Consider the following 14,833-nt stretch of genomic DNA (forward strand, 5'->3'; position numbering starts at 1 on the left):
AGGGGTAGTCGACCCCACTATTTTGATTTTAGTTTTAAAAAGAAATAATTTATTTTTGGAGGAGGGAAAATTTCATTTTTTTTTGGGGGGGGGGAGGGGTAGTCGACCCCACTATTTTGATTTTAGTTTTAAAAAGAAATAATTTATTTTTGGAGGAGGGAATATTTCATTTTTTGGGGGTTTGGGGTGTCCCACCCCCTAAAAAAATAGTTATAAACCTTCCCGGGACCTATGAGAAGCTACCCTGTTAAGGAGAACCCGATCGGTTTAGCGGTTAGCGAGATCCTTTGGTACAGACACACAGACATCCTGTTACTTTAGTATAAGGATAAGTGTATTTATGACAACAATTACTGAGCGCTTTATTTAACTTGAAAATTATGAGATTTGGATAATTTATTTAGATAAACTCTAGAAAAAAGTAAACAATTTTGACACCCACCTTAACCCTTACAGATCGGGCCCCTATTCCCACCTTAATAGATCGGGGGGGGGGGGGGGGGGGTCATATTGACCCCCACCCCCTCTATCTCGGCTTCTGTTACAGATAAAGACGTAAAATTTTTTTCTAGTGGTTCATGTGTATTTTTAGAGAAAATTACTTTTTCTAGTCATAGCGGTCAGGCCGCTCCTTAGCCGCTTTTTAGCGGCCAGCCGCTAAATTTTAAAACAGCTGTAGAGCGGCCAATTTTGCAGCTAGGATGACCAAATTTTAGGACGAACTTTTATTTTTCATAACAAAAAAATTACTTTTTCTGATCATCGCCAAAAAACGGCAAATAACGGAAACCGCCATTTTCGGCGGTTACGGCGGTAAAACGGCGGTTGGCGGCGCAAATTAATATTTTTATCTGGTTATTATTGCTCAAGGATTTACCAAAAAAATTTATAGGTCTCTAGCTGTAATAGAAGCCACGATATTCATGATATATGTCTGTAGTAAAAGCCGGACCAAAATCGGTCATAAAGTCGGTCAGGGTGCGGTCAAACGGTCATAACACCACTTTTCTCATAAGGTCATTGATATCTCAGTATTCACCAAAAAAATTTTAGGTTTTTACCTTATATACAAAGTCATAATGTAGAAATTAAGATTGTTTTAGAATTTTTTTTTAATTTTGGTGCTACCCAACCGACTTTGACCGGACACCACGACCGACACAGACCAGATAACCTAATAAAACCAACTCTTGCCGACGTATAATTACGAAACTTAAAAAGTAATGAAGTCACAACTCTCTATCTTACCTACAAAAAAAATGACATTGAAAAAATAGAGGTGGGGGTCAATATGACCCCCCCCCCCGATCTGTAAGGGTTAAACCAATATCGTTGTTTAGGTTTGTACCGGCAACATGGGATATGTTATTTATTTTTAAGGGAGTGGATTTACCCCCTTTAGATGTTCACCCACTATATAATCAACAAGAAAGAATCCTTTCACTGATTTATGGATTTTTTGGGGGATTGTATCAGTAGTGTTTGTCAGGGGGATTGGTACATCCTCCCTCTGCACATCCCTCTTGAGGCTAGTCTAATTATAATCAAAAGATCCAAGATAATCATCAAGCTTCATCAAGACATATATATATAAAGAAATCATATTAAGTTATAAAGAAGCTTCACTGCTAAGAATTTTTCAACCGTAAAAATTTTCTGTCTGTAATTTACAAAAAAAATATTTTTATGCCAGTTTCCGGGAATAAAACTTATACTTGTACACAGAATGATTTTTTGGTTTGTGCTTAAAGGTTTGTATTGTTATGATAAACTATATTATTTTTTGTTGATTTTACACATGATAACACATAATTTTGTCTAGAGATTTATACTAGAATTTACGTCACACTGTATGAAACACGAATATAAATACTGCCAGACTTGGATAGAAATATAAGTTCTCATCAAGAATTAAAAAAGGACGGACTGTTTACTAAAAAGGTAAGTTTATTATTATTTTCCACAATTCTGGAACACAGTAATAGTGTCTGACTGATTATGACGTAACAAAAAAAATTAGCTAATGAGAGGCCGTTATTGACCAATGGTAAAATTTATAGTGGCCTCTCATTGGCTAATTTTTTTTTGTTACGTCATAATCAGTCAGACACTATTACTGTGTTCACAATTCTGATATAATTTTGTTGGTTCCATTGGAATTAAGCCCACACGCGATTCAACCCACGGAATTCAGCCCAGCGGGATTCAACCCAACGGAATTCTGACCACACGGTATTCAGCGCATACGATATTCAACCCACGGAATTCAGTCCACACAAGACTCAACCCACGAAATTCAGTCCACACGGGACTCAGCCCACGAAATTCAGCCCACACGGGATTAAATCCAATATGTATATATATTTCTCAATTATTTTTCTAAAATTGTTTTTTCTTAAAATATTTTTTTTTCATACAGCACTTTTATAAAATTTTCAAAAAAAATTTCAGAAGTATTTTGTTACAATTGAATTTTTTTTTATAATTCCATGGGTTGAGTCCTGTTTAAACTGAATATCGTGGATTGAATCCTGTGTTGGCTGAATTCTGTGGGTTGAGTCCCAATTGGGCTGAATACCATGGGTTGAATCCCGTATGGGCTGAATAGTGAATACCGTGGGTTGAATTCTGTTTGGGCTGAATCTCGTGTGGACTGAATTCCATTGGGTTGAATCCCGCTGGGCTGAATTCCGTGTGTTGAATCCCGTGTGGGCTGAATTACAATGAAACCAATTTTGCTATAATACTTATCATAAATTTTTCTTGAATTTTATTTCGAGCATGGGAGGGGGATTTTTTCCAAGAGCCAATTCTACTGGGAAGTTAAATTAAACCAAGGAAGTCCAAGCTTTTTTTGAGAGGGTAAAATAAGGGGTTTCAAAGGTTTGAGGGGAGTAATCTATTGTATTTTCTTAAATTTTGAACGTCTATGAATAAACCTCCTTTAAAATAGTTAAAAACCTTACCTGGACATATAAGAAGCTTTACTTCAAAGAAGAAGAAAAACGGTTCAGTGGGCTATTTTAGGTTTAATACGGACAGATAGACATCTAGTTACTTTTATATAACCTTGAAGACAAAAATGATAGCAACAATTATCTAATATAATTTAGGATGAAAGGAATTATTTTGTTTTGCATACTCAGTTTCTTTCTACAGCCAAGTGAACAAAATTTAAATAAGCAACAGTTTGTTTCAAGTTTCAAGGTAAAAAATATTTAGATATTTTAATTTTACTTCTGTAGAAACGAATTTATCTGAAGCAAAAAAAAACATTCCTTTAAAACCCATAAATAGTTTAACATTTGTATTGTACATTACAGTGTTTTCAAAAAAGATAATATTTTGTGATGCATAGAAACTTGTTAGATGTTTTATAATATGATGTTGTGCACTATTTATTCCTAAAGTATTGTAGCATTTAATTGAGAAAACATAAGATTAATTTCAGTCTTGTTAACCCGACATAATTTTATCTTTTATTTTATATTTCTAAATTTGAAATAATCAATGAATTTTTCTGTATGGCAAAGAAAATAACTTAGATTAATGGGGGAAAAAGAAGTCAATTTGATTTTGGCCTGGAATACTTAAACATCACAGAAGATTAAAAAAACTTATCCTTTTTATTGTTGTTGGATACTATACAACTTCTATTAATTTGTATTTTCTTAGGATTCTCCAGAAAACAGATGTCCCCATAGGGCCTTCATAGATAGGCATGTTTGTGAATCTTGTTTGTATGAGTGGCAAGCAGAGGAACACTCAAAGTAAATTATTTTTGCATTTTCCTTTTACATTATTTGTTTTCTATAAATCAAAATTTGCATGATTAAAAAATCTAGTAAAGGAATAGTTGCACTAAGTGCATTTAACGAGTTGGGGGTATTTGTAAAGGTGAACCTTTAAAAGATTTTGTAGAATATGACATATATACATATAGGTTAGCAATGAATATCTTCAAATTGAAAATAAGCTTTTACAAATCATTTTTTGAGTTAGATCCAAAAATGTCTAATTGGTGTAGGTAAAAGCAACTATTTTAGTCTTGATATCTTTAAAACTACGTTGTAGAAAATTGAAATTCTTTCAAATATATGCCATTTCGATATAGCCTAAACCATCAAACAGGAAATAATAAATGGTTCACTTAATTCAAGTTCAAATGCATTTCGTGCAACTACCCCAAAGTTTATATTCAAACATATAAATAGAAATACTAAACCAAAAATGATACATTATTTAGAAATATGAGATACAGAAGAGGGAAGAGAAGAGAGACTCAAAACTATATTTTCATGCCTACCAACATAACAGTATTTAAAGGACATTTTAAATCAGGTAACATTTAGTCTAATCATGTCCTGGCGCTCGACAAAGCAAAGGGGGAATAAAATTTTCCATAGACTCTTTACACAACGTGACTATTCATTGGTTTCAAAGCAATTTTGGAAAAAAATATACATGACTGCTTTGGATATTTCTGCCAAAAAAAATATTTAAAACAGTTGTATAATACGGGTATACTTTTACCATAATCTTTACCAAATGGGTAAAACTAAAAAAAAGTTGCAAATACCATATTCTTTTTCAGATGGTAGAAGTTGTATTGCAAACTATGCAGATGTGAGAAAAGTATTTTTTTGTGAGTAAGTATTCTTCTGAAATTAAAGATAAAAAGCACAAAAACACAGAAACTATCACTTAAACAATTAAATTCAACTAGGTTTTTATATTTTCAATCATGTTCACTTTCTATTTCATGAAAAATTAATGAAAATACTAAAAAGAATGCAAATTTATATTTTTATAATGGTTTTGTGTCATATTAAACATATAAAAAATTTGGGTACTTTACATGCCAATACCAAGCTTTCCTTGTCCATTAGGTATTGTCAAAATATGACCATTTCAGTAAATTGCAATCCAAGTAGGAATTGTGCTAATTTAATGGCAGCTTACAATTTATGAATGTTGTGCTGTATCCATATTTTCAAGATAATCAAAACAATTAATATAGAGTTGCTGATTTAAAAAAAAAAAAATTAACAATTGAATTGACAATTAAACTAAATTATAAGATGTAAGTAAATACAAACTACAAAAATAAAAACCTCGAATTATTGAAAATTGTCAGGATAATCTAATTTGTAATGATTTTTTTAAAGGATACATGATTATTCAATTGGAGAACGAAATTGGAAGTGTAGAGAACTGTATTCAAATGAGGTTACACATTTTTAATAAAATGTTCAGTTATCTTCAAAAGAAGTCTTGATAAGAATTAATTTTACATGGAAAACTTCACTTCCTTTAAAATTTTTGAAAAGTTCAAAAACAAATATTTATTATAGAATAAATATTTTTCATAAATAATTATTTTTTTTCAGATTTGTATGATAAAGCATGACAAATCAGATGGACGTTTGATCTCCAATGAATTGAAGTGTGGAAGCCTATTAGATTTGTTCAATAACCAATTTAAGACAATCTCTGCCAATGAGCTCAATCATGTCTTCGCTGCTAGTAGCGACTTCCAATCCAACGGCATTTCCAAGCTAGACCAATACTTTAAGAAGAAGGTTAAGTTTTAAGAAAGGCCTTATTTAATAAAGTTTTTTTACTTTATAGAAATCTTTGAAATTATATTCAACATCATTTAAAATAAAGTATTTGAATTAAAACTTGTCTGATAAATTATCATAATCATAGAAAAATCCCTTGGACAAAGAAACACATATAATTTGCAACTATTATTTTCTTGTGTTCATTTTTAACTATACATTTTTTTTGCTTTTATGAAAAGCCATTTGCCTATATACTTATCAAGGAATGCCCAAACTAAGCACCCCCCCCCCCCCAAAAAAAAAAAAAACCTTTTCACAAAATTTGAAACACTTTATTTTACTCCCCATAAAGAAACTGAGAAGTCCCAGATACTTGTGAACAAATTTAATATTTATCCTGATTTTTATTGTGTTTTTAATATTATTTGAAATAAATGTGTCTACCCTCATAATAAGACAATTTGGTCAAGCCCTTGGCATTATTTTTGATCTCTTTTGCAAATCTTTTTTATGAGGGTAAGATATTGTTTAGTACATATGTAAAAATTGTAGCATATAGTAATTTGTCGCAAACAAAAATCTATTCGAGACCTTTGACAACCGGCTGAAAAGACACAACATAAATAGGTCTTGAATAAGCAAAATTACTTTGACTTTTATCATTTGTATCTTATATCCATATCTTATTAATACACTGGTAATGTATTGATCGCATCATATATAGACAAGTGCCCATAAAAGAAAACATACCCAAATAATTTCTGATTTGTTGGCCCCTGAGCTAGCTCTCTGGTTTTGGTAAACTAATTTTAATATTGTGTTATTTTTAGTTTCTTTTATTTTACAATATGATACATGTTTTCAATATAGCTATGAAAAAGTTTAATTAGTGTATCAAAAAATAATTTTAATGCCTTATTGAAATATTAAAAACCTGTAATAATATTAAAATTAAATGATTGAGCATTGTAAGAATGATGATTAATTAAATAAAAGGAGAAAAAAATATGCATGTTCTTCTTGAAGAATTTAGAATCTTTAAGTCCTTGACAATATTCATAAAATTGAAGCTACAAAGTCAAAAGGTCAAACAATAAAAAATTAACACTAGGAGATTATTATAAAGAAGGTGTATCAACTTTTTTTTATAGCTAGCCGGTTCTTTTAGTAAGTAGTAGATGTAAAATTTTTCATAGAATTCAGATATGCAATCGGTTTTTTTGTAGACCTCTTATTTTTTAAGTAATTTAAGTTTTTAAAAAAAAATAATTAAGTCGGTTTTAAGGTACTAAAACGCAACAAAATAAAAGAAGAAAATGGCCAGTAAGAACAAAAATAGTAAGATCTTTAATTTGACACCTTACTTTTAAAATTCTGTTGAGTAATTATTGAAAAAATCTATTTTTTTAACCTCGGTTTAATAAAAACTTTAGACCTAAATATTTTCTCAAACAGACATAAAAAACATGGGTTCATATATACCTTTAGAATCAGAAAAATATTACGAATCCATTGTAAGCAAAATTGAAAAAAAGTAAAAAAATAAAAAAATTTAAAAATGGCCAATTGTATTTTTTGTTCTGGCAACACTATCGTCTTCCCTTTTTTACCCCCTCTTTACCCCCTTTATACCCCCTTCCCATTTTTATACTCAATTAAAGAGTTAAGACGTTGCCTGTACAATATAATATGATATTTTCATATAATTCCTTTTATTGTAGTTTATACTATATTGTAAACTTTTTTTTTCAATTTTGCTTACAATGGATTCGTAATATTTTTCTGATTCTAAAGGTATATATGAACCCATATTTTTTTACTTGTGAAATGATAAAATTGAGTTCAAAGTTTTTATTCTCGTGGGTTTAAAAAAATCGATTTTTTCAATAATTACCTGACAGAATTGAAAAAGTAAAGATCTTACTATTTTTGTTCAAAATGGCCATTTTCTTTCTTTTTTTTGTTGCATTTTAGTACCTTAAAATCGACTTAATTTTTTTTTTAAAACTTAAATTACTTAAAAAATAAGAGGTCTACAAAAAAACCGATTGCATATCTGAATTCTATGAAAAATTTTACATCTACTACTTACTAAAAGGACCGGCTAGCTATAAAAAAAAAAGTTGATACAACTTCTTTGAGATTGAATATTAGTTTATCATAAACAAAAATTTTATATAAAATCGCACAACATTCCAATATTAGAGCATACTTTTTTTCGGCCTTTTTACCTAGATCTTACAGGAATCATCATCAAAGATTGAAATCAATGAGACAATTCTAACATACCTAAATTAACAATATAAGCTATCCATTGTGTCCGGGCTGACGTTCGGAACCACCCTAATTATAGAAAAACTTTCTTTTGAAAAATAAAAAAAACATTAAATTCAATGTATTTTCCAATATGTATGTGAAATAACCTTATCCATGTAAACTAATTTTTGTTCCAACATTTTCATTATCTTATTGAATACTGACGGCTGCGCCCCTGCAAGGGAACTTCAGATGGAAAGGGGGGTTGGGCATTTTTGTCTGAATAGTTTCCATGGTGTATAGTATATCATCTTTTCAACTTTCTGGTATGTCTGTGTTGTGTATTCTTTGAACTGCATAAACTAAATTTTACACGGAACTTCACAGTTCACTAGTTCTCAGACACGTAAGATTATCAAACAAAATTATGCCTTAGGATTTTATATACTAGATGTACTTTAGTCAGAAAATTAAAAAGTGTGAGATTTTTACAATAAACCTTATAATTATAAAAATAAAATTTTAACAAAATGTTATCTATATTTCTGTAGTGATTTAGGACTTTCGATTAAATCTGGACCAAATTCTATATGCTATTTTTATGCTTTTTTAGGGTTATGTAGGGTTCAGGTTAGAATACAACGATAATTACCTAAAAGGATAGGTTTCAGCATTTTAGAGTTGATGCTAACCGCTGAACTGATATGTTTCTTCTTTACAGGTCTTGGAAAGGTTTATTACAATTTTTTGTAAAAATTAAAAGAGGGATGGAATTCCCCCCTCCCCCCCAATTACTATCACAAGTTCTCCTAGAGGCCTCTTTGGGTCTAGCTGCTAGAACTTAATAAAAAAGTTGGAATAACAACAGCTTATTTGATTTTGCAGCTTCGCTTTTTTTGATGGTGACAGATGAACATAGCAAAGTTATTTTTTTCCTTTTATTCAAAATCATCATTCTTACAATAATCAATCATTCAATTTATAACATCAACATTGTTTAATAACATTTCAATAAGGCTTTGAAAAAAATCATTCTTGATAAATTAAACTTTTTCTGAGCCATATTAAAAACATGTATCATATCGTATTAAAGACAATTTTGGCCATAAAAGAAACTAAAAAAAAAATTAAAATTAGTTTACCAAAGCCTTAGGGCAAGACATCTCAAAGTCCAACAAAACAGGGATTTAAATTTTTTAAACTTTCTTTCTATGGCTAACTGTCTATAATGCAATGTGATAAATACATTAAAATACTACTATTGTGGTATGCGGCAGCTCTGGACCATGCAGAAACCAAGACATTATAGTGATGCTACGCACCTAGCTAAATCCTGTTATTCTACAATTGTAAAGCCACCTGAAAAATATGTCAGATAACGGTACTGATTTCATCTCTCAGTTGTCCTGCAAATGGAGGGAGGGGTGTTACCCCTCCCTCTCCCATCTTAAGCACCGGAACCTTCCCCTTCAACCACCAAGTTATCAGCACCACCTCAACCCTGAGGATAAAGGATCTAAACCTGCCCTCACCTGATAGAATCACCCCCACACAGACTGTTGTTGTCACAAGTAATCATCAAACCTTCCCTCTTTAGTACCCAGACCTACCACTCAACCCCTCTATGCTTACCTACCTATTGTGCTGCTCCATGGGCTATCCTGCCTGCCCAGACAGGGATAGCCATCTACCTAACCATTGCAATTATCTATGTTTTACTGTATGATTTATCTTTAACTATCTTTATTCCTAATCCATATGTATTTATATTATGGTTGACTGTATTCTTAATTCCCCCCACCCTTTCCAGGGATGGGGGATCATGATTGCCCAACCTGACTATTGTATCTGTATTATAATGCTTTTATGTTATGATTATTTATTCCTATCCATGTAGTTATTGTTTGTTGTATATAGCTTTAGTATCCTTTAAACCTTCAATAAAGTGACAACTGAAATAGATGTTGATTCTTGTCTAGTGAATGCTAGAGAAGCGTAGCTTCTCTATAGTAAGGTGTCCACGTCTGTTCACACTGCCGTAGTCTTTATTCGAACTCTGGTGTCTGCCATTTACCCTAGGCGGATACCACAACTTTTGGTGACAGCTGTGTGAGATTACGGCGAACCACAAGTGTAGAGCAGACGCGCAGCTGAGGCTAAGGTACTCCCAGCAGTGAAACTGGCAAAACTGACACAAGCAACCTGAATTACCCACCCTGGACAGCAAGTCTAACTCTGCATCCGGCAGTTGTGGAAGTGAAACTTGACGAAGAACCGCGAGAAGCGCCGACATCTAACGGAGAATTGAGCGCTCAAAAGGCTGAAACAGGCCTGCGGACCGGCTGAAACAAGCCAAATAAGTGTAAACGGCTGAAAATAGGCCAATTTTACTGCAAGAGATAGCAGGATCCGAACCAGTGGCGCTAGCAGGACGGGACATTCCCTGCCGCCATCAGCTGGATTTGGATAAGCGGCGCTAGCAGGACGGGACATTCCCTGCCGCCGATAGGCTGAAACACGCCACATAGCTGCAAGCGGCGCTAGCAGGACGGGACATTCCCTGCCGCCGATAGGCTGAAACACGCCACATAGCTGCGAGCTGCGAGCCAACATACGAGTGTAGTGCACCAAAGCAGAGAAAACTACGTCAACTCCAAGTATCCTGAGAGGCTACAACGCAGCCACCCATCTAGAAAAAACAGATATTATGTCACATTGCAGGGATTACCACCCTGGTGTGATGGCTAAACAATAGATTTATGAGCAAAGCTTGGCAAACAAATTGTTGTGTTGTGATAAAACTAAAAATAGAACAGGCTTGGATTTATTGTGTATTGTGATAACAGCTAAAAATAGAACAGGGTTAGTAAACAAATCTGTTATGTAATTGTGATAAGGACAAAAATAGAAGCTAGATGTAATATAATAAAGACCCTGATATACAATCAAATCACCTCAAGCCTACAGCACAACAACAATACACCCCTTATTCCAGAGGAAAGGGAGGAGCCCCTCTCTATTGAAGGCAAATACAATCAGGGTGATATAATAGATAAGCCTAGGATTAAGAAGAAAAGGCACTATTACACCAGCACACAGTTACCCTCAAACCTATAACACTCCCCCCTCCCTCACAAGGGGAACGGACGGAGTTACCCCCGTCCCCTCACGCGCTTCCCCCCTTCCTACCCACACTAGACTAAGTCCGTCCGTAGTGTGGGGCTAGCAACCGGAAACACAGAGCGCCATTCACGGGTAGCGCAACAGAGTGCGGAAATATCATAAATTCAACGGACAAAGCGGACCAACGAGAGAGCGAGTTGAGGGATAAGTGCGCGTTTTATCTGTGTGCGCGGATTGACGGTGCGTAAGCGCGCTGCACGGAAAGGAGATTTCACGCACACACACACACACACACACACACAGGAGAGGGGCCACTCTATAGCATACAACAGAGATATTTTTTTAGGAGAAAAACTTGCAAGCTCCTCCCTCCCTGTCTACAGTGTGATAAGGAAAACTAAACCAGTTCCTTAAACCCGCTCAGACCCTCAACATCCTCCTAGCCCTGCCAACCCTACTTCAAAGCTGAGTGGTTAGTGAAACAAATATATGTATATATAAATACCCAAGTGATAAATAATGTTGTTTTTTTTTGTATCATGGGTGCAAGTAAGTGAATACTAACCTCACCAAACAACACTGGAAACTGATATGGTAACTGAACGAAAGTACGCCCACCCTGTGGACATAGCCTGACTTGCTGCCCCACACTGGGCAGTGGTGGTGTGTACCTGGACCATCGACCCTCATAGTTGTGAACTATATACAGAGGAAGCGTGATTTTTTTTTGGAGCAAGGAGGAAAAGCTAGCTAGCTCTGGGGATATTCCTATACACGTATATATATATATATGGGCGTGTAGCCATGTATATATATAGATAGCCTACCTATCCATATATCTACTAGCGGATACGCTCCTAGAGACATCTGTGGATACCTAACATAATTCCCTGTTACCTTTAAGCTAAGATCCGCTGGTTACCACAGAAATCAAGAGCTATACTGGAAAGGAGAACAACTCAGGCTCAACAGTTAAACAAGACGCTGGCACCAACAGACCAACCCCCTGCTACTTATCATGGGGGCGCGCCAGCCACAGAAACTCTTGAGCCAGGAGGACCGAGCCTACGGCTACGTGGACTACCACCCTAATTACACAGCTATAGTATTTATACTAGGGGTGAGCCAGCTCGAACCTCCTTGCGGCGCGGCTACTCTACTCTGCTCCTATATCTACAAGATAAGAACTTGTCAGCCCCTAGCCCGACGTGCGGCAATTGAAGACATTCCTGATTGGGCATTAACTGTGTGCCTAGGCCTGCTGCTGGCACTGTGGTGGACAGAAGTCTTCATTTGGACCAGAACCCCCAACATCTGTACCCCACCACTCTCTGCTTCTTCATACAAGATACTGCTTCTGTTATTACTTTGGCCTACTGTGTTGAGTACAGTGAACATCAAACACATGCCAGGTCACAGACCCCTGGTCCCTGAGATGCCCTTGTCTGGAAGGGTGACTGAATGTCCGCTGCACAGCTCCTGTTCAGTTGGTGCTCAACGCACGAGAAATAGCAATACTGGACTGGGGATTGCTGAACCTGTAGGTGTCCTCCTGGGGGTGTTGAACGATGCAACTGAGCCTAATGAGAAGGTGACAAGCTTCAGAGACTTAGTGGCCAGCCCCAAGATGGACACTACCACCAGAACTGAGACTCCAACGGGGCCCAGCCCTAGGGCCAGTACCACCTGTTTCTGGGGTGGAAAGGTCCTCCCTGGCGCTGGCCTCACCAAGCTGGAGGATGGGGAGCTGTCCCAGGGGAATAGGCTCTTCACCCAGATGCCCGACGCGTACCTGGGGGTGGGGGAGCCGCCACCCAAGCCTCCTTGGGAGCCCCCAGGCATGGAACGACTGGGGACCGGCCTAAGGATGGGAACTGGCGACCTGCTGCAGTGGAAGGCTTTACCCAGCACGGAGGGAGCAGGGTTGACCAGCAGCAGTGAGGCTGTTCCCCCACACTCCAAGACCAGATGCCTCTACTCTGTTGAACCACTGCACATGTCCCAGCCAAGTTCCCCCATGCTGCTGAAGATGGAGGCCCACCAGGATGCAGAGCTCCAACTAGGGAAGTCAATAAGAAGGCCACCCCCTGCCAAAACCAGAACCACCGCAGGGGTTCCCCACCAGCAGCTGACGGAGCCTGGCAGGGACGCAATACCAGCTGGCAACCCTGGCCCAACTCAGGTGGCTACCGACAGCCTGCTGGCAGTCCAGAATACAGTTCAGGCTACCAGCCGGATGGCATCTTCTGGGCCTTGCTGGTTCAACTGTGGGTACCTGTCCACACACTGGCCACAGGTACCCCCCAGAGATCATAGCCCCCTTTCCGACTGGCACCATCAACGGCCTTTGCTACCAACTACCTGGCGTACCCAGAGGCAGGATCCCTCATGTGGAGAAGCACCTGCAGAAGCTAAGGCCAAGGCTGGCCTCGCCACCCAGGAGAGGAGAGCCGCTGTTGGATGGAAGGGACCTGTGTGTATGGGGAGGAGGCTGAATGTAACCAAGGAGCCACCACAAGCAGCCCAGCACCGCCTGACCCCTAGTAGGGGAGACCCTGTTTGTCAGCTGGTGCCCCAACTGGAGGAGGAGAGACCTGGCAGGTTGATACACCCTGGGGAAGCCGGCCTGATGGGACCCAGCTGGACGAAGGGGCGCTGCCGCTTCAACGGCCACACAGCCGCCAAGTGTAGAACCGGTTGGAACCAGGCAAAGAAGAAACACCAGGCCGCCCAACAACCTGCATGCAACCAGTCTGACACCCAGGTCCACCTGGAGGGAGGTGCCCAGCCGTCACCCCAACCAGCTGCCGCCGCTGGGGCCGCGGCTACCCAGGAGTCTGTGTCTCAGATTGGGACCATAGTGGCCAGGATCAACGTGCTGGGAGGAGCGGCTGAACCCAACCGGGTTGGCCTGGGCCTCAGCCTCAACCACAGGGGACTGGTGTCCGTAACCCCTGTCACCCCCAGCAAGAGCCGAGGGGCGCTACCCAGCGCCACCGGGACGGTGTACGGGGAGGCCCTGGCGGCCGCCGAGTGGGAGAGGCAAGAGGCGCTAGCTAGCGAGGCTGAGTCGATGTAAGGGACGCCAACCGGCGTCGCCACCTGGAAGGAACGAGAGGTGCTCCCCTGCACCACCAAGCTGATGTCTGGGGCGACAACCGTCGCCGCCACCTGTGAAGACTGGGGGGTGCTATCCAGCGCCCCACGCTGGTGCCTGGGGCGACAACCGTCGCCGCCACCGAGAGACCTGGACCCCTGTGAAGACTGGGGGGTGCTATCCAGCGCCCCCACGCTGGTGCCTGGGGCGACAACCGTCGCCGCCACCGAGATACCTGGACCCCAGAATGAGCCCGCAGCCCCAGAGGAAGGGGTGACACCCGTCACCCCCGGCCAGCCAGAGCCCTCAGCCAGCAGGGAGAGTCCAGCTGTCCCTCACCCTCAACTGCATCCAGCTGTCTACCTCCCTCAACCAAGCCAGGGTAATTGTATTGCACTGGTGTATCAGGAAGTTTGGGCTGGGCCAAACTTGCCTGCGCCCCCTGCATCTGCCCCAGGAACCAGGATATCAGCCATTACCAGCCAAACTGAAGAAGCTTTGCCCGCCGCCTGGGGAGTAACTCAACCAGATGCGCCCAGTGCCGAGCCTAACCATAGAAGTAGAGGATCCTCAACAATTATGTCTACCCAAGATGGAGATGATGTGCCTGGACCCCTTCAGGCTAGGGGAGGAAATCCGGAGCCTTGTGCCTCCAGTCCACCAGCAGCAGTGGCCGTGGATGGGCCTGTCTCCCAGCCAACTAGAGCGGAGCCACCCTTGCAGATCCAAGACAGCCTCCGGCATAAGGGATGGACTGTTACCTTCCCCTACCCCGCAGGTCTGACTGCCA

At 39.0% G+C, this 14,833-nt stretch overlaps 1 protein-coding gene across 1 annotated transcript; it reads left to right on the top strand.

Annotated features, from left to right (window-relative positions):
- The first annotated feature begins 1,864 nt into the window (after positions 1–1,864).
- LOC145333512 (uncharacterized) lies at positions 1,865–5,838 on the top strand. The gene is made up of 7 exons (XM_080178671.1): positions 1,865–1,941; positions 3,114–3,207; positions 3,676–3,770; positions 4,247–4,341; positions 4,595–4,649; positions 5,169–5,229; positions 5,391–5,838. The coding sequence occupies exons 2-7, from the start codon at positions 3,115–3,117 to the stop codon at positions 5,592–5,594; spliced, it is 603 nt and encodes a 200-aa protein (XP_080034797.1). The 5' UTR covers positions 1,865–1,941; position 3,114; the 3' UTR covers positions 5,595–5,838.
- The last annotated feature ends 8,995 nt before the right edge of the window (positions 5,839–14,833 follow it).

The sequence above is a fragment of the Acartia tonsa genome, chromosome 12 (assembly GCF_053477335.1).
Source record: "Acartia tonsa isolate MP-2025a chromosome 12, ASM5347733v1, whole genome shotgun sequence".
In the NCBI taxonomy this organism is placed as follows: Eukaryota; Metazoa; Arthropoda; class Copepoda; order Calanoida; family Acartiidae; genus Acartia; species Acartia tonsa.